A 25,359-nucleotide genomic window follows, 5' to 3' on the forward strand; every position below is an offset into this window, starting at 1 on the left:
CTGAGGCAAAATGGTTGCCCTCTGCACTGGGGTTGACATGGATTTTCAATGTCAGCAGCGAAAACCTGAAGAGCGCAGCTGTTCTGAAAGGAGGACTTTGGAGACTATTTGATGCACCAGGTCTGTGCTAAAGGGCAAACTTACATTTTTGACAAATGGGACCATTATACTTTTGAATAACACTTCTGAAAAGTGCCTTTTAAAAAGCTTTGCTGTCTTTTATAACCATTTGAGATTCTAAATAGGTCAATATAAACACGTCAACTGTGATTATCGGCTGGCACAAGCCCTGCCTGGAATGGACAAAATAACATCCAGATATGAAGCTCAGTCCTCGCTATTAAAAACAATGAGAATGGATGAAACAAAAGTTTGCTACAAATTCAAAGGAAACAAATAGCAACTAAGGAAGCTAAAAGACTGCCCATGTATTTATATAAGGAATATTAAGGTTTGTTTGAATTTCAGAATTCAATGGCAAATTCCAAAATTTTCATGGAACAGCAAGAGGTGGGCTGGGTCCGGATCAGTGAGGCAAAGACGGTGCTGCTGTGTGGGTTAAACACAGAGCAGGGGGAGAAAAACATCCAAGCAAAGGAGGGGAGCCTCTTCCCTCGTGGTTTTTCACAGGTCTGTCTCATGTTAGCTCTTGGCCGATCCGGGGTTCCAGCTACCTGCAGCTGAGCACCAGCAGCTGAACTCCAGCAAGGCAGCAATCGAGTGGCATCTCCACTTCTATGCCAAAGTGCATTGATAAAAGTGGGCCTTTCAGGAATTACCCACAACAGGGAGAATCTCACAGGACCAACATCTTTAATGTTTGTGGTTCTCCTCTGTATAGAGGGCTTCGGCTGCCTTTCATCGGTACGGCATGCTCATTAAAGAAACCCCTTTTTATTCCCATTTGATTAGTATTGCAGTTTTGGACAATGAAATGAAAGTTTTGATATGAAAGCGGACTTACTAATGAATGAGAGTGATTTCCTTCTGTCTTCACTAAGCCATGGGTGGATCTCTATGAGTCTTTACTGGTACTGCGGTAGCTGAGGCAGAATCCTCAGCTCTTGCATGGTCGAGGGACTGGGAGGGGAGCAAATCCCCACAAATAGCCAGTGTAGATTCCTATTGCTTCTGTTGCAGCAGCAGGATTTTCCCAAACTGACTGACCTTTTACAAGAACGTCAGTTGAAACAGAAATATCAAGTTACAGCAGTCTTCATGTCAGGATAAGTTGGAAGCTTCCAAGCGTGAAGGAGAATGGCTGTCTCTAATAAAATGATTTTGGATTCCTTCATCCATGTATTTATTGTATCTGTGGGCCAAGGTTTTTTTTTCCTGCTCAACTTCAAGGATATTTTTTCCTCCTGAATATAGGTAGAAATTGAAATCCATTTGAGTGTTCCCTTTTCTCATGTCGTGCTTACTTGATGAATAGCAGACCTAAGATTTGTTTTTAGTATTATCAAGTACTCTATTGAAAACTTCTAGGGAAAAGAATAGGAGAGGGCTTTTTACTTCAGGTCCTATTCCAAGAATGGGACTTGTCTGTTAGAGATTCAAGCTCTGCCCATGCAGCCCACATGTATGCCTCCTTCTGTACTGTGCTGTGCACCTAACTCAGGGTGGTGGTTTTCATTTCTTTTGAAACATTAGGCATAAACACACAAAAAAAAAAAAGTCAGTTATGGACTTTCTGTCAAATATGTTAGATCTTATACACCTCTAATCAAAGTAGAGACATCAAATTTCATAATTCCTTTCACAACACCATGTATTGTGGACAAAAATACCCAGGACTGCTTTTTCAGAGTATAGTCTGATCCAAAATACAGCAGCTGTCTTCCCATGAAAACTCTTTTCATATTAGCATACAGGAATAGTTTTCATCACCATTGTTTACTGTCCAAATTCTGTAGATCTTTATGCATATATAATGATTACTTGCGTCAGAAAATCCATTCCACATGTGAATCAGGCCTCAACTGCTGAGCAATACATTTGATTGGCTTTGGGGTCATCTGCCATTTGTTACTGATGATTGTAAATCATCAAAATTGCAATTTTGGGATTACCATTTGGAAGCCTGTCACTTTCATACTTAATTCATATATTGTTCCATATTGTTCCCAGCTTCTCAGATGGAGACAAGAGCATGCACAGAGTGGAGCAGCCTTTGGCACGTGGCCATTTCAGATGGGAGCGGTGGGATGCAAGCTCCACTTCTCAGGTTCCCACCCTTCCTGATCAGCAGACCAGGATTAACTGACAAGGCTGGCTTTTTATCACAATGAAGTGTAGGGCTGGCAATGCCAAAGAAGTATTCTTATGTAAAGGCTGGTATTTCAGCTGATGAGCTAAGTAAGACTGATTTATGGTTATTTCTACCTGAGTATTAATTTCTGCTTATTATAGAAGCACCAGACATGTTCTGTCCACTGCTGCTGAATGCAGCTTTATTTCACGTCTCAAAGCCATCTCCTAGGAGGTTGGATTTGTCACGTCTTGGATAGGAGGATTATCTTCACAAGAATATTAACCCTGTAGCCGAATTTTTATTCTTAATTTCTGGTTCTTTCCTCATACATTACTTGTTTTCTGGCTGTTTGACTACACATTTACAGCATACCCTATATTTTTTTGCTCTTTAGTGTAATTGCCTGCTGGTTTTGGAGATGTCCTCAAGCTAGTGTTAAGCTACCTGTCGGAAGCGTGGCCCAGGAGAGGATGGGATTCAGCAGGATTTCATAGTCTAGTATTTACTGGGTTTGTGCAGTAGGCTTTGCAGCATATATGGAGTTTCAGTAGCTACACTGCTAATGATGCTCAAACCATCAATTTTAAAGCTAGGTTGGATACATACTTACAAGCAAGCAGGTAAGCATGGTTAATAGATGACAAGTGTGTTGCTTTGTCCTAGACAGACAAAAGAAATTTTATCTAGAGATCAAAATCTTATTCTTAGAGGAAGAAACAGACTCAGTAATTTGCTATGAGATGAGCCTGTGCTTTGAGGAGCTCTGCATCGATAGTGTGATGCGTTATGAGAGGAGGTTCTTCCTTGCTCTGTGGTTTCCCCAGAAGACTGCCAGTGCCTGTTGCAGTGTCAGTGCTGCTGTTTCATACTGCTTTGCTTTGGCTATAAATGAAGCAATCGTATTAATTGACATGTTTTATGCAGGGCATGTGAAAGAGGATTTTACAAGTAACAGCAATATTCCTTGCAGCTCATCTGGCGCAATGATGTCTTCTGTTTGCAGGGCTGGAGTTTTATCTTTTGGCATTAAGAAGTTCCTAGTGAGGTGTAAAGGGCCTGAAGCCCCTAACTTTGATGCCTTTAAAGAAGTTGGCTAGGTGGTAGACCCTGCACAGTGAAAAGATTATTGCTTTGCTTCCTTTTCTGAGACTGACACCCTGGGAGCTGTTGCTGGATGCATTGCCTCTGTACTGAGACTGACTGCAAGTGGATGTGTTATTCAAACTGACTCTGATGAATTTATTCCAATCAAGTGCAAGTCTCGTTGCAGTAATACTTCTGACAAAAATTGAAGTTACAAATTTGAACTGCTATGAGTTGGTACAGAAATCTCCTTATACAGCTTCCTGTATAATAACACTGAACTTTTTTTGGTGTACTTTTGTAGCAGTTGCTATGGAAGTATATAAAGAGATTAATACTGTATGGGTAATCTCTAACTTAGAAACTGTTCTTAGGATTTTTTAAATCTTGTTCATTAACCCTTATGCGGCCATCTGGCTTCCTATTATATACATCTAGCTGGAATCACCTTTACTGTACCCAGGCACTGTAGACTTTGGTACAAAGTACAGCATGAGAATGAAGAAGCACCCGGAAAAATGTTCAGCAAAGGTGAAAGGGCAGTACAGTGATTTTCTTCATTTATTTGTATACACGATGTCAGTTATGAGCACAAGTTCAATTGTAACTATAATCCTTCTTAATATACACTTTCTTACATTGATAATCCCATCATAGTTACTGTGTGAGAAAGCAGCACTTTTGTTTTTTTTCTAGCAGGTCGATGCCTGGCACAGTTATTTAAAGAAACTCAGCCTGAGCCTCTTCTGTGCCAAAATAATTGCGGACAACACCAAGCTGGGGGGGAAGTGTCAATCCGCCAGAGGGCAGGAAGGTGATGCAGAGGGACCTGGACGGGTTGGGTTGATGGGCTGAGGCCATGGGATGAGGTTCAACATGGCTAAGTACCGGGTCCTGCACTTGAGGCACAACAACCCCATGCAGTGCTACAGGCTTGGGGCAGAATGGCTGGAAGGTTGTGCAGAGGAAAAGGATCTGGGGGTGCTGACTGATGCTCGCCTCAACATGAGCCAGCAGTGTGCCCAGGTGGCCAAGAAGGCCAGCAGCATCCTGGCTTGTGTCAGGAATAGTGCAGCCAGCAGGAGCAGGGAGGTGATCGCCCCCTGTACTCTGCTCTGGTGAGGCTGCACCTCGAGTGCTGTGTTCAGTTTTGGGCCCCTCACTACAAGAAGGACATCGAGGCCCTGGAGCATGTCCAGAGAAGGGCTATGAAGCTGGTGAGGGGCCTGGGACACAAGTCCTGTGAGGAGCAGCTGAGGGAACTGGGGCTGTTTGGTCTGGAGAAGAGAAGAGGAGGCTCAGGGGAGACCTCATTGCGCTCTGCAACCACCTGAAAGGAAGGTGTGGGGAGCTGGGGGTCAGCCTCTTCTCACAGGTAACCAGAGGGAATGGCCTCAAGTTGCACCCGGGGAGGTTTAGGCTGGAAATGAGGAGACATTTCTGCTCAGCAAGAGCAGTCAGGCACTGGGACGGGTTGCCCAGGGAGGTGGTGGAGTCACCGTCCCTGGGGGTGTTCAAGGAAAGTCTGGACGTGGTGCCTGGGGACATGGCTTAGTGGTGACATTGGTAGTAGGGGGATGGTTGGACCAGATGATCTTGGAGATCTTTTCCAACCTTAGTGATTCTAGGATTCTAATGGCAATGGTTGTCTTTCCAGCAAAACACGTAAACCTCAGTTCCCATTTAAATGGCTGTCTTAGGTCAGATGTTTCCTTGTTGCTGTATATGGTGCTTGGGAACCTCTGTGTTTCATTTTTGGGTTTTGCAGAGGATTTCACCCAGCGTTATCACAAATCTCTGCAAACACAAAGAGTGGTGTTCTAATATGGAATAATTAGAAAGTAGTTTGTGCAAAAGGCCTGAGCTTTGAATGAATGGATCTGCTACAAATTGTGCCTTCCTTCAAGGTGTTTTCTCATTTCCTTTTTTTTAATATTTTCAGTGTGATTCATCTAACTGGAAAGGGTCTCTTAGACTAACAAGTCTCATTGCCTTATTTTGCTACTCATTACGATGCAGAATCTTTTTTTCTCTGTACAATTACTGAGGTCTGCTTTAAAACCTGATAGATTTTTCTTAGCTACATTTTAATCAGAAGGTTATTTCCCTTGCCATTTGCTAATACAGAGAGTATTTTTTAATGCTCTATTGGTTACTACTGGCCCATCATTATAAAAGGAAATATGAAAATAATGGTAGGTGACTTTTTCCCCATCAACTATCGTCACTCTTATGCAGAACCAGGCCACAAGATTATTTAGTTGTCTGCTTTTAGACAAGATGCTTCACCAGCAGTGGTTGCTCTGGATTAAATGCTTATCAGACCAGCTCAGAGGTTGCGTGAAAGAAATAAAATCTGCGACTGTTGATACTGATTGATCTTATATGCCGTCTGTCCTTCACATTGAAGGTACCACCACTACTGTCTGGCAGCAGGGAAAAAAAAATCTCTTTGATTTGAGTGGAGTTGCTGGCGGGTAAAAACAAACAGAAGATATTAATGGAAATGCCACCCTGGAAATGAAGGGCAGTAAGATTCATGGTAAATTTTTGGAGATTTCCTGCTGAGTTCATTCACTTCTGTATTTGAAAGCCATCAAAGCATGCAAAGTATTCAGATGAATGTGAGTTGTCTTACGAATATGTTAAATATGCTGTGCTGGGATAATGGGATGTGAGCCAGGACGGAAGGGATTCATAGCCTCTAATGTTATTTCAGCACTGAGGTCAGAATCTGCCATGCCACGTGTGTGAGTCAGCCGGCGTACAAGGACACTCCAGAGCAGAATTTCTAACTGTCGAAGCTGTGGGCTGCCTATTTTGCATATTGATTCATGCATGTATTTGAAAACTTAGCTGAGAATGAGCACGACATCAAAAATACAGATGCAGACTGTGCCTGTAGACAAACTGCAGCTGGCAAATGCTGTGTTTGTCCTTGTGTTTGGTGTGTACCCAACTAGCGAGCTAGTGTTCAGGCACCGAGCAGCATCCTGGGCCATACTTGCAGGGCAGAGCAAAACCCAGCCCTTGGTCTACTACAGGAAAAAAAAGACCAAACAACCTAAACTAAAATGCTCTGCAATTAATTATCCCAAGGGGCCGGTGCACATAGGCTGTTGCTTCTTATTTCACCAAAAAAACTATTTTAAGTGTTTCAGTTCCAATGTAAAGTTATTCCACGCTTTACTGTTTTCTGCTACTTTCTATTCACATAACTTCTGAGTAAAATAATTCCCTTCGGCTGATTGATTCAGGAATTTGACTGTCGCATTCAAGGCATGACATTTGAAAACGCATACTAATGGACTTTAAATGTGTTGCTGCAAGTTCTCAAGTGATTTTTCTTTAATGTAGAGGTGGAGCACTAATATCTCTTTGGGTAAAATCTATTGCCCCTAGAAACAATATTTTAAAGTTCAGTAATATTCATGACTTCCTTCCCCTTGTAATTGCATCACTAAAAGAAAAGCAATGTGCTTTACATTCCAACTTTTTCTGAAATAGCTTTGCAGGGACCTCATTGTACAGCAGCCTGTTGTAAAAAGACAAAACACCTCAGCAGATGAGTAGCTCAACTGCAATAAAAATCCATCTGCAGTGGTTGGGACCTCCTATGTTCCATTTCTGCCTGGTCTCACATTGCCTTTCTGGTCCAGTCTATAGCTAAATGTGCTTCCTCTGTGAATTCAGGGAGCGCTCTTCCTCTCACCTGTGTAGGCAAGCACACAGTCTGCTTTAAGAGCCGTTAGGAGCCAAGTCACAGTGCTGAACTATCGGTATCTGAAATGGATAGTACCTCTGTACCTCGTACAGCTAAGGAAACAATTACTCCTCAAAAGTGTAAGTTGGGAAGTGTATTTTTTAAATTCACAATTTTATTGCACTCCTGCCTTTAACAAAATGTATGTTCATGCAGTCAGGGCTATGTGGTTGCTCATAAGGTCATCTGTCTGATGAGTTTTACAGTTGAGGGTTGTGATCACCAAGGGTACCATTTGCAAGTTGAACTATGGTGCTAATGTCCCTGCCGCATAAAACACAGCAACTGTTCCGCTGGTTCATTATAAAATCATCCTTGTGGAGTTTTAACTTCAGAGCATGTGGCTTCTCATATTTGAAGACCTTAAGCCAGTTTCACCTGATGGCTGCGGAGCAAAGCTCGCTTCATGCGGATGGAGAGGAGCACTGTTCAGTTCCTCCTACATGTGCCTCTCAAACGAGACAGCGAGATCTCGACTCCATTTGCTGCGCTGGTCGTGATGTGTGTAGCAAAACAAAAATGACAAGGGACTATGTCCCATGGTGAGAACAGAGGGTTGGCAATTATAAAAATCTATTTTTTTTTTCATGCAAACAGAGCATGAAAAGCTTTTAGTGAAGAATGAATGCAGACCAGCAAAATGGCATTTTCATGGTCTCTTGACCACCACCATGCTTAAAGCTCCTTAATGGTACTACAAGTTAGTAGTGGAAATTTTATGCTGTGTTTGTATTTATAAGTGGTGATAAACTACTAATCATAGCAACAATTAGCAAGAGGCTCACCTGATGAAGGGAGCTGTGGTCAGGTGGCTTCTGCAGGCTGTCATTTGCTTTATGGAAAAGATAGGAGCTTCTGCCAGAATAATTAAGAGAGAATGTAGATAGGTTATATGTCTGATGCAGTTACCCTCCACTGTTGCTCTCAGAGGGCTCTCTTGAAAATCGGATCTGTAATGGATATTATGCAGATTTGAAAGAAAAATTGAAACATGCGACTTTTTCTATCTGCTTTTGATGTTACATTCAGCTGCTTTCATCTCCGAGGATAAAAGTAATTGAACAATAATCCCAGAGAAAGTAAAATACACAAATCAATAAACTGCTCTCACAGGAGAATTTTATTTTGATGAGTATAGTGGTACCTAACGCTTCCCCGATCTGTTAGGTTTCCATTAGGTGGTCTTGTACTATTTAATACTGCTAGCGGTGGCTGCATTAGAGAACACAGACAATGAATAAGGCAGATACACTGAGTATCAGAAAACAAGAACAGCTTTTTACCTGCTGTGATTGACCTCCTAAATTTTAATTTGGTGCTGAGGGTTGGTCATTGTCTTTTTATTTTTGTGTTCTTTTGGGAAGTATAATGAAGGCAAGGGTTAGTGTTTCCATTAGATGTAGTGGTAATGAATGTAGGCACTCGTTAGGCAAGCCTTTTGTGTTGAGTGTTTTCATGTCTCCACTGTGATGTGCAGAGGAATTTTGGTCCTTTGTAGTCTGTTTCTCTGCAGTGTTTTCCACTGATCTTGAGCCTTATATTATTTTCCATCTAATAGTCTTGATTTTTTTTTAACAATTTCATATAAGTACTTTGGCAAATATTGTGAAAGCCTCCCGTTCTGGGTGAGGTGCTGTGATAGGCACGTAGAGAAAGGGAATCCGTGCTCCAGGATCTTAGCCTCAATATGAACACCAGCTGAACGTTACTCTTGCATATACAGCTTTAACTATGTTGTTATGTGCACAAGGAGAGTTTGCCTGAGAATATAGATTAATCTGGACGTGATGCAAAGAGGAAATGCCAGGATGGGCTGGAGGTGCAGCAGGCAGCAGCGTCTGTGGCCTGAAGCTTCCTGTGGTCCATTGTAAGGACCGTCTTGTTAGGGCCTGTCAGATTGTGTTATTGGGGCTGAGATGTTAGAAGTACAAAACCTGCAGCATGGTGAATGCCTTGGAAATCTTTAACCATTTCCATAGCCATTATTCAGTTTTTAAGCCTGAGCTTACATCTTCCAGAGGAAGCAGTTGATCCATCTCTAAGGCTAACCTTTCACTCTGCATTTTGTGGTGTGGTTTGCTTGGTTTGCCTTTTTTTATTATTATTTTTTTCTCCTATCAACTTGAAAGCCTAGCACAATCAATCTGTGTAATTAAATTAGATGAAATGGCAAAAAAATATAAAAATAAATATAGCCCATTTATATGCAGGTGAAGGTTCCCAGATGGTAATAGCTATTTTTTCAGAAGACTTCAGTTTCTCTGAGTTGCTCTTGGCTTGTCCAGGGTTGAGCCCAGGATTGGAAGTGAAAGGATCCTTAGGCCTCTAGAGGAAAAGATGTCCCCTGCTGTGCTTGGCCAGTCTGCAGGAGAAATCTGCAGGAGCTGAACTCTACACTGGAGAGTTGGCAGAGGGGAAATGGGGAGGTGGCTTTAAAGAAGAATTGGGAGAAGAGGATGGGAAAGTAGATGTTTGCGTAGGGCAGCTGGGCATGGGGAGTGGTTGCTGGGACCTCTGCTGAGGATGGAAGAGGAATTCATGAAGGAGACTAAGACCCAGTCACTGATGGGGATCAGGCTGACACTCTCGTACTGAAGGGGTTAGATGAGCTCTGTATGTGTGTCCCAATAACTTAGGTGCTTAAAAATCTCAGGCCCACCCCAGGCATGGTACGTATGCACAAATAATAAATGTTCACATTGCACATGCAACCCTGATACCAGCTGGTCCCAACAGCTGATTGCTTCACTTTGTAGCTGTAATGCTCCTGGAGATTGAGCTTCACAGGAGGTTTTCTGAAGATTAATAGGGAAGAGAAAGTGGTTGCATCTGTAAGTCTTGAGAGAATGGAGCTGAGTGGATGCCAGTTGGAGATCCCTGACATTTCTAATATTCTGCTGCTTGAGATGAATTATAACCATCTAGGGAGCAAATGCTAATGCCTATCTGGTAGGAATATTGTTATTTTAATAGTAAAGCAGTAACTATTTTTTTTCTCTGCCCTTCTTTATTACCCTCTGCTCTGAAGAGAAGGAAATCATTAACAGCTGGAGGACAACCAACCATCAAAGTGATTTTTTTTCTGCACTTGTTTTAGGTAGGAGTATTAGAGGAAAAAAGAAATTAGGAACACATTCTTTTCTGTATATTAATTCAAGGCTACATGAAATGAACAAAAAGGATGTCTCACCATAAATGCTGCTACAGCTAGCAGACCTGTGATGCCAAGCTGTGGCAGTGGTTATTGGAATGTTTCAGTGACATATTAACAGATCTTTTCTTAGAAACTTAGCTTCCTTAACACACTTTCAGCAAATGGATTTCCAATAAGAATCTACATCCTTTCTCCTCTTTCCATTTCAAAATAAACTCTTTCAGGGCACAGTGGTGTATTTGTGTGGAAATGGCTTTGCTGAGAAATTGAAAGGCAGGATCTGGATCAGTTCCCTGCACGAGCTTTGCAATATCCCTGAAAAGTGTTGTGATCTGTATTTGGCGCCCAGAGCATTGCTTAAGCTAGTGAGGGGAAAACTAATCTCTTGCGCTTTCATTTGGCAGCACTGTCTCATAGACTGATCCTAATGGGGTGGAAATGAGCTCAGCTGCCTAATTCTGTTAAAAACATAGGCTTTTTTTAACACATGAATGCTCATCTACTTCCTTCAAGCCTTGTTGTTAAAGCCATGGCAGCAAAGAATCAAGCCATAGTTGCCGAAAACAAAACACGCTGCTTTTTTTTCCACTTCGGTTCTTTCTTTTGTATGGAGTAAGAAATGGCAAGTGCAAGAGCTTCATTCACCCAGAAAAAAAAAAAAAGAAAAAAAAAAAAGAATAAAAGAAAACACTTTAAAGCATTAAGATCTTGATGTGGACAAATGAGCCTTGCCCTCACTTTTAGGGCATGACTAACTAACTTGCTCATTAGCATTGTAACCTCCAATGGTGCCCCAAATGTTGTTTCACCACCTACGTTTTGGAACCCAAAGAGAGGGCAGTGTGCCCCCAGAACCAGCTGCAGGTCCTTGTACTCTGGCCTCGTGGGATCCACGTGCAAGCCACCAGTCTCCCACTGTCTTGCAGTGCTGTGTGTCTGAGTGGCTGGTTGTAGCAGCACAGCTCTTTGGTCATGGTGAAGCTCATTTTCTGCTGCTGGAGGACCGATTGCCTGCTACTGCCAATGAGATGAAGAAAGTAAGCAGAGCCGTAAATCTGCCCCTGCATTTCCATTGGGCTGTAGATGAGGACATGGCCAGTGTCTGTCATACAGACAGTCCATTTTATGCCTCTGTACCTCTAGGTCCATTAGGGTTGACCTTCCTTCATTAAATCCAAGGCTCAGGTTTCTAGTTCCAAGAGAAATGCACTAGTACAGGACTTAGTAGAGAAGCTTAAAAACTGAACGCCAACATCCTCTGCAGGGCTCTCAAATCTTCATTACATCCTTCACCTTTTTCCTTCTAAAGACTGCAGAAAGTTTCCTTGTGGCAGCCTGGTTTCATTGTCTGAGCGAGCCATAAACAGTGTGGGTAAATGCTCCCAGCGTGGAATTGGCTGTGTGGAGGGACGATGTGTGCACACATGTAGGTGTGCACAAGTTCATGTGATGCTGTCCCCTGTAAGTGCCCTCCATGACAATGAAATAAACTCTGCTAACACCCTTGTAAAACTACAGCCAGCTGCTAATCGCTTGCTTTGCTACGTGGATGAGCTCAGAAGAGTTTTAAAGGATGTATCCCAGCCTGCACAGAAAATAAGGATTAAGAATGGGAAGTTAATAGCTTTCTGTTATAAAATAGTATTGAGGAAAAAAAAAAAAAAAAAGCAGTAATTTTATATTTGTTGGACATCAATACTCTTTTTTTTTTTTTTTTGTGGTTTTGCTTTTAACAATAAGGCAGTCTGAAGTTTCCCTAAAGCATCTTCCCAGATAAAGTCAGCTCTGCTGTGAGCCTGGAGGAGAGCTCACCCACTTGGTGGCCTTCCTGAAGGAGCAGCACCTTGACTGCTGCAGACTCACACCTCTTGCAGCATGGAGCACGAAGGAGAGGATGAGCTCTGGGCATGGCTGACGGGAGGAACCGCTAGCAGTGCAGTGGTGCCCTGCAGCAGCAGGGGGGTTACAGGTATTGGGAACAAGTTGGAATTGTTTAGAACTGAGTCACTTCTGGGTTATTAATCCAGTTTCATCAAAAAAAAAAATTTAAAAAAGATATTTTGGGCAAAAAGAAAGACTTGGATTTCAATGAGACTTTAAAAAGAGAGTGTTGGGGATATTAACAAGGCTGCTGTAATCCTGACACAAAGGCCTGTGTGTTCCGATTACGCTAAGAGCCATACCTGCATTAGAAGCTCTCTCTTAATAGGCTTGACAGTGTTCCTAAAGAGCTAGTTTATCTGTATTTTCTCGTGCATAATGTCTGCACTGAAATTCTGTGAGTTTTTTTTAGTGGTACACCGATGAGATATAAACGGTGGTAAAGTAGTGCTGGTCCTGCCCCTTGCACTTTGCTCTCCTGGAGCTTTTCTCTCGCTTCTTCCCAGGACTCCTCCTTTCACGAGAGATTTGCTTGCTTCTTCGCTGTAAAGATGAAAAAAGGCAGAAAGAGCAGTGATCCTGGTTCTCTGTGCCATTTGAGAGCTGTGGTTGTGCTGAACGCAGATGAACTATTGGTGGAGAAAGTCCCAAAGGCAAAAATCTGATCAACCCTGTTCTAAAATGTGTCTGGCTGCTGTGATTCTGGCAATTACCTGGAGAAGTTGCATATTGATGCTACTGCCTAATGACATCCCAATGAGTTGACAAAGCTGAGTTAAGTGCTTGGAGCCAATTGTAAAGCAAGCGAGGGGACATTTGCCGTTTGTAACTCAGTGCTGGATAATTGGCACCTACAGAAAGATGCTGGAAGAGGTTTTTCTTCTGCCCCTCTTGTGAGCAGGTGTTGAAGCACAGCTGGATTTTTGCTGATGCACTGTAACAAGTCTGGCTCATTAACTGAAGCCGAAAATCCAGAAAAAATGGGAATGGCTTCCTGCTTGGGGACATGGACATCTTTGAATTTCTATTCTAGGGCCAGATAAGCTTAGGGAGGAAGTTATTCTGCTTTATTTTTTGTGTAAGTTAAAAGTGCAACCATATCCTAGGAAATGGGCAATTATTGGGCTAAATACGGTGCATTGATTTTGATCAGAGCAAACTTTTATCTTTCTTCCACCATCCCAACGTGTATCTATAGCATTTTGAAATGAACATTTGTTCAAATATGTACATTCACATAAGAGTTAACCATCCATGGCATTAATGGCATTGCATTGCTGACTTCAACACTCTAGTGTAAGGAAGACATGAGCATGAAATTAGAATTAAACAGCTGGCCATAAATTGCATTTAGACCCTCTGTGAAAATAGGTTTCTGAAATACTTTGCAACCAGTACGCAGCTGCAGGAATTTGAAAGTCTCCTGGTCTAGTTAAAGGAGCAACCGGGGGAAGGAACTGGTTGACATCTCTGGATACCATCTCTGACATCTCTTACACTAGCTGAATATCCAGCCACCCACTCCTGAGGACTTCTTCATCTAGCCTTATTTTTACAGTTGTGACATGATCTACTTGCCTAAGTAACTACCCAATCTTGGCATTCTTAGCAATTGACAAAAATACATATATATATTTTCTGTCAATATGGTATACTGTAGAGAGAAAATCCCTTTAGGTACAGGGAAATCAGCTAGTCCTTATCATATAGAGATTGCTCAAATCTGCCTGCCCATTGCTGGTGAAAAAGGGAGTTGCTGCTTCTCTTGAATCTCGAGAAAACTGGACAAGCCCCAAGTGGCTCAGGGCAATTAAGGTATTTCATAGCCCACACAGACCCCATGCTTCACAAGCTGATAGCTCCTTCTACTAGACTGACAAGTGGAAATGGAAAAATATTTTCCACGGCTTTTGTTTGTCTTTGAAAAGCTTCCAAAAGAGTGGAGAGAATTTCTCTTGCAGATTGCACGGGCATAAAAGGAAGCTGCAGTTACAAATGTGAGGAAGCCTATCTGCGGGAGCAATGCCTCTCCCTCCGCTCTTCAGAATAATTCAACAGACTGTGTAGAGGAAACCTCTCAAATATTTGCTTACCCACTATTTTGATTACCTTATTTATTTTTATGGAGATAATTTATTTTTTTGTCAGAAACTAGCTTTTATATATTATTGCAATCTTTTCCACTTACTCCATTTGAAGCTAACAGCAGAAATACACACAGAAAGAGGTAATAAAAATAAATGCACATGTGTGTTAATAAAATAGCTAAAATAAATATTTTATTTATACATAATAAAATAAACAGATTTGTGGGAAAAAAAGCATTTTATTGTGCTTGCCAAAAAAGAGGTTTACCTGCTTTGTAATTTCACTTTCATTAGCATATTTAATTATGCTTTGTATTTAATCATCAGAATGCTCAGTAATGTACGTTTTGTTCCCAGCCATGGAATACCACCACTAAGTGTATCCATGATAGATGTTTTTAATAAAATCAGTAATTACCCTTTATTGTTGCTTTAAATGATTATTTTTAAGTTTGTTAGGCAACAATAGTTTTAGGTACAAGAAGAAGAAAGCTTTCTCTTTACCATTTCAAACTCTAATGAAAAATTCCATTTAAACAGATGCTAATAAACCTTTTTTTTTTTCTTTTTTTCGTTTTTTTCTATTTTACAAAAGGTAGTGCTTAATTATCTTGAAGTTGTGTACAAATGGAGATTTAACTGTGGGTGCAGGTTAGAGCAAGCACCGGCGGTGCTGGGGTAGGCTCTGAGTCGCCTGCTGGTGCTGTGGACCTGGGTCTGCAAGTATGGGAGGTGTCTTTGGGAACAGGTTGGAAGGTCTCAGACTTCTCAGAAAGATGGATCTCGGCTCAGTTTAAGGGTGTTCGGGTCAATTTTTTTTTGTTATTTTGGTCTCGGTTTTGTTGAACAATTTCTATCTGTGAGATTAGAAGATGTTTATGGGTTTTGTAACCCATTAAATAAATTTCCTTTTCAACAAAAGAAAAAAAAAAAGAAATCTTGGGTTTCTTCTGATGCAGAATTCAAAGTAAAATTTGAAACTGAAACAAAAGCAGATCAATAAAAAATGTAGAAAATGTACTGTGAACTGAAGTGAAATGCTCATGTTAACTGTTGCGAGAGCTCAGTCCCTAGCTTATCTAAGCATGTACTCCATTATCTAACTTATTTATCTTTCTTTTACAACAGCTTCAGCTGTGTGACAGTGCTCCTTCTATGGGTCTCAGAGAATTCTATCAAATGGCCTATTTTAGTTCATCAGCGTAATGACACCTATTTCTTTGTGTGTGGCTTGGGGTTTAGGTGATTGGAGATATCTCAACAAGCAGGTTGTTCTGTGGCTGTGTTGTTGTTTTAGTCACATTTGCTTTTTCTTCTTTTCTCTGTTGGGAGTCTTGAAGATGTTGGAAGTCTGTGATTCTAGGATTCTTCTCTCAGAATACTCAAGAACGTGCATTTCTCTATAATCACCTTCAGCTTTGTCTGCGCTGTCTTTTGAGCAATGACACCCAAACTGGTTTTAAAAAAAAGTTTCAAATTTTAGGGAAATTTTCTTTATGCAAAAAAGGGCAAAGCTAAAGCACTTTTGTGGTATTGGCAGACTAGGGAACTCTGCTTAATTAGTGTTTTTATCTGTCGTGTCTGAAAAGGCATTTAGACCACATTCAGGCTAGGAAGGCATTGAAATATGATGAGCAGCATCTGAATGAGTTGTGACGCTCAGCACAGGATCTCTGTCACAAAAAGACATGCTGCACTTCAGGAATGCACAGAGTTGTCCAATGTTCTGAAATGTCCCTGTGTAGGACATTGATAAGGAGGGCATTTATAGAGAACTCATCTGTCAGAGTGTCTTTGAAGAGATGAACAGCACTCACGGTGGAGTTGGCTGTTTTATCCTGAGCCATCACACAATTGAATTGGATATTTAAGGCATAGCAGCTGAATGCTTTTGCTTTGTTTTATCTCACTATGTTATTTTGCTGGTAGGTATGTTTCCTAAGGCTTGATTCATCCTATGGAATTTTAAAGAGGAAGATGAGAAATAGGAGATAAAGGTGAGATAGAGAGTGCCTGGAAAGGAATCATTGTCAGACATATTACTGTTTGGTTTTCTATATGCAGAACGAGAACAATGTCTTTGTAAAACAGGTAGGAATCTATAAAGGGAAACATCCTGTTTACTGATGCACTGATGATGAGAATTGTGTTGCTGTTGCATGGAAAGTAGGCACTGTCACAACTCCTTGGGGTGACTGACGATGAGCTCAGGTGTGGGTGTGTTGAGTGGAAGGCAGGAATTGGACTTGCACGCATTTTCCTTCTCTGCTTTCTCAGAAAACATCAGTTAGGACTCTGGGAAAGCTGCGACGCCTGTCGTGCTTGTCTTTCTTCCCTTTGTGCATTCTCAGTCTCTGTAACCCACTGTGGGGAAACAGAATTCAATCAGTGGACACCTGCACTGCTAATGAACTCTGCCTCGTGCTCTCTGTAGGGTCAGCAGACATGGGCGATGGGGCCTCAGAGCAGTACGGACATCTTCCACTCAATGTCGTGTCTGTACTGACAGGAACAATTTCTTGCAATTAGGCTCCTGCAGCAGGTAGTTAACCTGAGGGGCAGCAGCTGATTGTCTCTGTTTAACTTCACTGCTCAGCCTTAGCTCCATGTTCAGACCCTGGTGCTTTGCTGTTCCTTCCCTTCCTCGCTGTTCTGCCCTGCATGGCGGGGTATGAAGCAGAGACAATTGTTATTAATAACCTAAATCAACCTTTGCCTTTTCCACGCCTCACCTTGAGCAAGGCAACTACAGCGAACAAAATGAGATCTGTAAAACTCAATAAGAAAATTATAAAACCGGTCATAAAAGTCAACTTTCTGTGAAATGCTGATAGTAGGAGATGCAGTCCCTGAACATTGCAGGTTGCTGTTGGGTCAAAACCCTCCACTTGCATGGACTGAGGACTTGGAGCACACCTGAAGGACCTGCTGGGAGAGTTCGTGTCCATCCTGGCCACGTGCCCATCACCACCAGTTCAGAAGGGTTCCTGGCCTGCAAAGTGCTGCAGCCCACCAAAGCAATGATAGATATTGAAGCATTGCTGAGACCTGATATTAAAAAATGCTGTTCAGTCCTTGGTTTTGATGTAATTATTAGTTCAACCAGGCTGAAATGAAAATACAATGTTTGCACAGTGAAATCCCAGAGAGTACATGTATGATTTCTTTGCATGGATTCAAGACTAGTTTTAATACATCAGTGACAGCTGTTCCACTGCTGCTGCCTGCTAAGCATTTCCATGGGTTTTCCAAGGTCTCAGGACAGTTAGAAACTTCAATCTATGCAGGTTACTCAAATGTCTTAATATGTATGATCCATAACTGTTCAAATTGGGTTAGTTTGTTTATCTTGCTTTGGTAGTTTTTTTTTTTTTGCAGCTGAAGTTTGTTTTTTTTTTTTTTTTTTGATGGTAGGGTATTGGTTTTATTTGCAGCTGAAGTTTGAAATCTATATTAGCAGTGTCTCTTAAACTAACCAAGTAATAATTTTTAGGTTTCTCCTTGCTTTATTGTGAAGCTATAATTCCAAGAATACAGAAATGGAGCAGTTCATCCAGCCTTCAGATGCTTACAGTAGTAGAGGATTATACAGAATGGAATAGTTCAGTTCAGAGGGACCTGCAAAGCTCATCGAGTCCAACTGCCTGACTACTTCAGGACTAACTAAAAATCAAAGCAAATTATGGAGGGCGTTGTACAAATGCCTCTTGAGCACTGAAAGGCGTGGGACACCATTTATCTAGGAAGCCCGTTCCTTTCCAGTGTTTGACCACCCTCACAGTAAAGAAACTTTTTGCTAATGTCCTGTCTGAAGCCCTCCTAGTGCAGCTCTGTGCCATTCTCTCAGCCTCTCCTTACAGCACGTGCCTTCCAGCCCTTTCACCAGTGCTGTTGGCCTCCTCTGGACATGTTGAAGTACTTGAACATGCTATTTTTACCTCGTGGAGCCCAGAATTGCATGCAATATTCAAGGTGAGGCTGCACTAATGTTAAATATATGGAGAAAATGACCTCTTTTGATAACTATGCTGTGTTTTATGCACCCCAAAATGTAGTTTGTTGCCTTAGCTGCCAGGGCACGCTGCTGGCTCATATGATGCCTGCTGTCACCAGCACCCACAGGGCTTTTCTGCAGAGCTGTCAACTCTTAAACATGTTTAGTTTTCTTCTTTGTTTTGGGGAAAATAAGTGATTATATGAAAAATAGTTGATGTTATACAGTAGATTCCCAGGGGAGGTACTACAGAGATTTTGAGATTAAGATTGAAACAGAAAATATATACTTTTACAGTACAGAAGGAATTTAATAGAGAATGTAGTAGAACCACCATCCTTTAAAAACAATACAAAATCACATCTATGAAAATGAGTTTCAAGGACTTAATGTTGGAGTGTGTGACTACAGGAAAACATTTTCAAAGTTATATAGTTTGTTTTCAGAAAAAGGTGATTGAAAGTAAGAGAAGGAAGTCAGAGTGAATATAAAGCTCTGTAGGTCTTGCTTCAATTTGTTTATTTAATTCAGTCTCATTTCTTTCTCACTGAACCTAACGTTTAAATAGTTTTGACTTATTTATTCATTCCCATTTGTTCAAGAATCTGTAAGGCCATTAGATGTCAAATCTTGACACCTGCTCTTGAAAACTTCTGAGGCTATGGGTATTTCTGAAATGTGCATCCCATTCCTCTTTTCGTGACATCATCCCGATCTCTTCCCACCCCACCGGACTGATGAATCTCACATTTTAAGCATACATGTGCAGGATGTTCTGTGTTTGTGTAGGGGGGTCTCTGGGCTGTCTGTGAAATCTGTAGTTTAGCTTCTTGCTTTGTAACTCTAACCCATCTGCTGTTTATAGGCAGGTTACTGTAATGAAAGTCTCAGAGTATATCTTAGAGCATTTAGAGTAATATTTTGAACTATAATTAGAAACTGGTCAAAATGAACCAGCCTGTGTGACTAAGTTTTATGTAAGAAAAGGAAGGGCAAATGTGAACAAGGTGAGATAACTGAGAAATTCAGGTAATCATCCATAGCACAAGTTTTGGACATAGAGCTTGATGAAGTGATGCTGAATCAGTCGCTCCTTACCCTTAGAGTCCTTACGTTCCTTAGAGTCGACACATCTGACATCAATAAACCAAACACCCTCTCATTACCCATTCATTCTATAACATGACTGACTTAAATAAAATAACTGTAATTTAAAAAACGCTGTAACATTAACATGGAGGTTAATTGCAATCTTCAGCTGCACCATTGTTGTGGCACGAAATGTTTCTGCTGCGTCTCAGCCCCACTCTGGTGTGGAGTCTGAGGTTGATTACATCGGAAAGTTCTGAAGGACGAGCATCTGCATCTGGTTTTGGTTTTCTTTCAACACATCTTAAAGCATCTTGTGCTTACTCGTATGGTTTTAGAGGCTGAAAGCTGTCATAGAGCCATTCTTTGGTTCACCTTAATTATGTATATGAGCCGTCTACAGAAATGCTCTTTCTGTGGTTTTAGAGTAAAGGGATGATTATCACCTATGCAGAATGTGGGTATGTATGTGCATACGAGCTGTCTAATTTATATATATATATATATATATATATATGTATTTGACACAAAGCACTAAAGATCCTCATTTAAGTGTTCTCTATGTGCTTGGGGAATGACATGACTTATGTGGAATACTAAACCAGTCACTACCTTTAGACCCCTGGTTCTATAATAACCATACTAATCCTAAAGTGGCTGCACGTATGTGTATCTGAATAAATACCCAGAATAATGTTCAATTCAGAAGTAGCTGTTTCCCATTGACAGTTACTGTGCTAATCACTAGGGCATGTTTTTTTTTTCTAATTTTTTTTTTTTAGAAGTAACATGGAATATACTGGTTGTTACAGTGTGCTTTCTGCCCATGCATTAGTAGGTTAAAGTCAGTGTGACTGGTGTGTGCTTTACTTTCAAGAATTACAAGAAGGCTTTTTCTCTACTTTGAATATCTTCCAGAGAAGTGTAACTGGTTTTTAGGAGTCCATATGACTTGTTTTGTTTCCATTAAAATGTTCTCTCATGATTTCAACTTATGAGAGGAACAGAGCTGGAGAAGTGGGAGAAACACTAAATTGTGCTATAAATCAAGAAACTGTGAAATTATGTATTTTCTAATTACCTTGCTTAGATATATATTGATCAAAAAAGCAAACGAGCTGTACAAGCTGAAGAAATGTCAGATAAACTGTGACATGTGTAGTATTATTACCATCTGACATATCTCAAACACTGATTTTACTAACTCATCCTTCATTCTTTATATCTGCATGTCTAGCGATGCGTGCATTTATATTTTATGTAAAGGGCAGAGTCTGTAGTCAGAGCGTTTGAGCTATGCTGTTAAAAATAAATTAAGGAACAGCAGGTGAAAATGATTCTTACACATGAATATTCAAACTTTACCTCAGACAGATACTGTAGAAAGAATAATAAAGAGCAATGAAACTTTGTTGAGGCCAAGGCATTGATATGCTCTGAAATAAAACTTTTACTGGCACGAGGCTGAGATGACTTGGAAGACTCACGGAAGGAGGGGCACGGCCTGCTCGTAGGCCCCACTGCTGAAGTGTTTAAGGGTGCCTGCCAGGAGCTGAAAACTGGAGGGGCAGTGGGGCTGGGGCAGGCCGACAGCCCGCCCCACAATTCTCGTACTCGTGTACCAGATGACAAGTTTGTTCCTTCTCCTCTGACAGCCGTCTCCTGTGTATTTGCATCACTTAGGGCTGGATTCACCAAGCTACGGGTGGGGAGTTTTGTAAAAATGAAGGAAATGCAACATCCACGCTACTTAAATCGTGCTGCCACTGTTGGGTTCAGTGATGTTTCATGGGAATCGGAAGCCTGACCCCTGGTCAGTGCCCTTTGACAGGATTTCTAGTGAAAGCTCAGGAGCCAGAATCCATGAGTGGACTGGACATTAACCTCCTCGTGCACTTGCTCCTCCTCTCCAAAAAGAGGCATATGAATGGATGACTGATGACTTTTAAGGTTGAATTAATTTTTTTTCTTCAGTTATTTATTTTTGTTATTCTTTTCTCCACAGATCCTGTCCACGGACCACAGAATGTGGAAGTTGTCGACATCCGTTCCCGGCAGCTGACATTGCAGTGGGAGCCCTTTGGTTACGCCGTGACCCGCTGCCACAGCTACAATCTGACAGTCCAGTACCAGTATGTTTTTAACCAGCAGAAATTCGAGGCAGAGGAACTCATCCAGACTTCTTCCCACTACACTTTGCGAGGTCTTCGGCCCTTCATGACCATCAGGCTGAGGCTGGCCCTCTCTAACCCAGAGGGCAAAATGGAGAGTGAGGAGTTGGTTGTGCAGACTGAGGAGGACGGTAAGTTATGTCGGCTTCGCTTGCTTGGTTTTTGTGGGGACACAGTAATACTTTCAAGTCATAAAGAACAGCATAATCCCCTGTCCCACAAGACTTATAAACAGCTTCTTTGGACAGGATGTGTGTTACGCAAGTAAAATTTGTAGGTGTAAATAATTTCCATTTCACAGCAGTGTTCTTGAAAGGGCAGGGCTCCCTGAAGTGCCTGGAAATGACAAGCGCCAGTCTGAGCTGTTAGTGAACAGCAGTAGGTTTGCTTTCTATAGAAGTTGTGTCCTGAACTACCCAGGGCCCCCAGAGCAAGTTCCTTTATCGTATGGACAAATGTGATTCTGGCATTAGTTGCTTTTTTTCCCTGTGCCTTTACATCACAGTCCCCCAAAGAGTTATGATGTCTTCCTTTCTGGAGTATCTCTTTTCTTAATGCTGATCTTCTGGATGCAACATATAGCCTCGGATGCTAAGATCATTTGGTGCTAACTCTTCCGTTCCAGATACAAAAGAACAGTTTTCCAGAAGTACTGATGGAAAGCTTTAAAGTGTTATTATCCCATCTGAGCTATTTCTGACCAAGGACTCTCCTAGACTGCAAGCCTCCATTTTGTCTAATGTGTTAAAAAGGAATGTTCTTCCTCTGCCAGAGCCATAAGGAGTTGCTGTCCTAAGTTTCTGACAGCTGAAAGTGGCTCTAGCAGCCCAGTATATCATACAAGGGACATAAAAGGATGGCAGATCTTTCAGAAAAATGAACAGGGTTTTTATCAGACAGGATTGGAAGTGTATTTAGTTATCTTTCACAGCATTAAAATTTTGCTTTAGTAGGTGGATTTTTAGCTGGCCTTGTAGCCATAATGAAACATAAATCTTACATTGTACTTAACTGAGGAAATCAATCTATCATATTGATAAGGATGTGCAGCCCAGTAGGTCTTTATGCCAAGGTGCAATCTGGCTGCTGAGGTAGATGGAGCTTTGCTGTTATGGGGGCAAAGGAGAACGCATACAATTCCTTGCTGTGTCTAATTATCCTTTGGCATTACAAACAAGATTCTGTCCTCAAACCCTCTTCATCCTCTGTATCTGATGGGCGGCTGGTAGATGGACAAGAGGTAGCGTGTAAATAAAATATAAGTACCCAGCACTACAGTCTTACAAATTAGAGGAGAGCACCTAAGGCCTCTAAAAGAGGGCACTGTACATCTCCTGCCTTGCCAATCTGTGTAATGCCTCGAGGTGTTATGTGCATGTCTGCTGCTCCCAGGTGGAGGGTATGAGCGGGGATGGGAGTCAGGAAGGCATGTGGTGAGGTAGGTGAAAGAGCTGGAGTTGCTCACTGAAACTAACTTCTGAAGGAGGCTGCACTGCCTACATTGTCAGTGATCTTTGCAGCATGTTGAAAGGGCAAATCCTGCTTCATTGTGTGTGTGCCTTTCTTCCAGCCCTGGAGGAGCATTTTGTTGATGCAGCAGGGTGTAGACTTGTTAAAGGCCTGATGATGTTGAACATGTTCTGGATAAAGCACGGTTCTATTGGACATGTCCGTGTGTGTTACTCCACGAGGATGTTGAGGTCCAGAACAGGAAAAGGCTTAAAGAGAGAGGAGGCTGCCCATTACTTTGCTGCTTGACATTCTGTGGTATTGTGGACATTTCTGTAATTTTAGAGTGATGATGGAATGGCCTGAGGAGTCTAACTCATGACAGAAAAGAGAAGATGGCATTTAAATGATCAGAAGGTTGTATTCAAGCTCAGAGTAAAAGACCAGTATGTAATGTCGTCATTCCTTTACACCACCAGGACAGTCCTAGGTTATGTTCCCAGTTCAGTGGCTCACAGGACTTCTGGAAAAGCAGTGCAGCTGGGATGTAGCACTGCCAAATGGATCAGTGAGCACTACTGGGTGTTCTCCTTTGGCCAGTTTGCTAACTTGTCTCAGTGCCTTCCTGCATTGTGCTGCATGGACATGCTCTGAGGTTTTCCAGTAGTGTGACAACACGTGTAAGCAGGACTATGATCTACATGCATTGGGACTCTTCTCAGAGAAGTGCCAATGTTACTGCCTAAGTCATTGTCTGTACGTGAATCCTTATCTGCAGAATGTTAATTACTATTATTTTTACTAGTGCAAATAGCTATAGTTGAGGCAAAGTTAAATTAGTGAAGTTCTCTTTATTTAAAAGGTACCTTTTTGCATTTTTATATTTAAATAGAAAAATATGCACATACTGGAATGTTGTTAATTTGAGATAATAAAGTGCATAATTTGGGGGTAAAATCACACATTCATTGTGTGATGTCATGGAGTCAGGAAACAAATTATGTGTTTATGTAAGAAAGACACTTCCAGGTGATTGACTGGATAAACTAAGAAATTCACCTTCTGTAGTCTTTAGTTCCCTTTTAAGCACTCACTGATTTTCTGCTGTGCTGTGCTGGGATAAGGGCATACTGGAGCTAACTTCATGTTTTCATGGATTCTGATTTTGTTCATCACTTAGCAGTTTTCTTACTTGATTCAGTGGAGCTGGTGGTAGCTTCTAACACAGTGTTGTGATTTTTTTTGTTGTTGTTGTTTTTAATCTTTCTGTAGTTCCTGGACCTGTTCCCTTGGAATCCATCCAGGGAGGACCTTTTGAAGAGAAGATCTATGTTCAGTGGAAGCCTCCAAATGAGACAAATGGCATCATTACACTCTATGAGGTGAGGAGAACAGATTGTTGTCAAGGAATACATGCCATAGGGCCCTTTTCATATGTGTGTAAGCCAATCGTGAGCTCTGAGAGATTTCAGAAGGTGCTAAAAGAAGCCTGATTAAAATAGATAAGAATCTTCAAGATAATCTGCTGCTGTCACTGAAAAAAATCCAGTTCAAGGCAGGTGGGGAAGGGGGAGGAATTCCGCACCAGTGTTTGTGGCAAAATGAGCCAAGAGATAATCCTTGACTAATGTAAGGAGTCACATTTTGTTGGTCAATGTTGGAGATACTTGGGAAAACTTGTGCGTATCACCTGCCTGGAACTAGAGTGAACCACTACAATTTTATGTTTTTTGAAGGTGTAGCAGGCTATCCTGTGTATACGTGTAAGGAATCATGTAATAAAGTGCTTGTTTTTTTTCTTCTTCTGTATTTTTTAAGGAATTAATCTGAATAGAATCAGTTGCAAGTGCGTTATTTTTCTGGAAACAGAGGTGACCTATAATGGAACACATTTAAAGTAATCCCAGGCAAATGATGCAAAAATAACTCCTTTTAATTTTTAAAGAGGCAGTTTCCTGTTAAAATATTGCCTTGGGCTCAGCTCATCGAAAGAACTTCAGCAATCCAATAGCTTCTCTGGCTCAGCAGCTGCGTAGAGATACTTTAATGCCTCCAGGGGTAGTGATGCATCATGACTGTGCCTTTGCCCCTCAAGTCATATCATTGCTTGAGTCTCAGTGGAGGCACAAACAAATTTTTTCTTTTCTGATAATGACTCTACGCATATTTGACAGCTGAAGCCAAAGAGAAGTCAAGGTGAGTTCCATTTCTCCTGCTTTTCCTCCTCTCCAAAAGGATGAAAGTCCAAGTATTTAAAAGTACCAGGGGAAGTGCAGTGCCTGAAGTTTGCCAGGAAATGAAGCAATTCATACAGAACATTTCCATTCTCTGTGGCACACGGAGACAAGAGTGCTGATGTGAATGGAATTCATTAGCTGGAGACCAAAATACAGATGAGCAGTTACCCATCATCTGGAGAGATGGCCAGAGCATT

General features: G+C 41.5%; 1 protein-coding gene across 1 annotated transcript in view; it reads left to right on the forward strand.

Moving 5' to 3' along the window:
- The window catches only part of PTPRT (protein tyrosine phosphatase receptor type T), a gene marked incomplete at both ends in the record, with an annotated part of 444,837 nt that overhangs the window by 274,131 nt on the left and 145,347 nt on the right, over window positions 1-25,359 (forward strand). Inside the window, 2 exons of the mRNA XM_084296820.1 lie at window positions 21,311-21,607; window positions 24,198-24,307. Coding sequence (XP_084152946.1) covers window positions 21,311-21,607; window positions 24,198-24,307 — 407 coding nt within the window. The remainder of the gene's footprint in view (window positions 1-21,310; window positions 21,608-24,197; window positions 24,308-25,359) is intronic.

Source organism: Netta rufina (assembly GCF_964035555.1).
Source record: "Netta rufina genome assembly, chromosome: 16".
In the NCBI taxonomy this organism is placed as follows: Eukaryota; Metazoa; Chordata; class Aves; order Anseriformes; family Anatidae; genus Netta; species Netta rufina.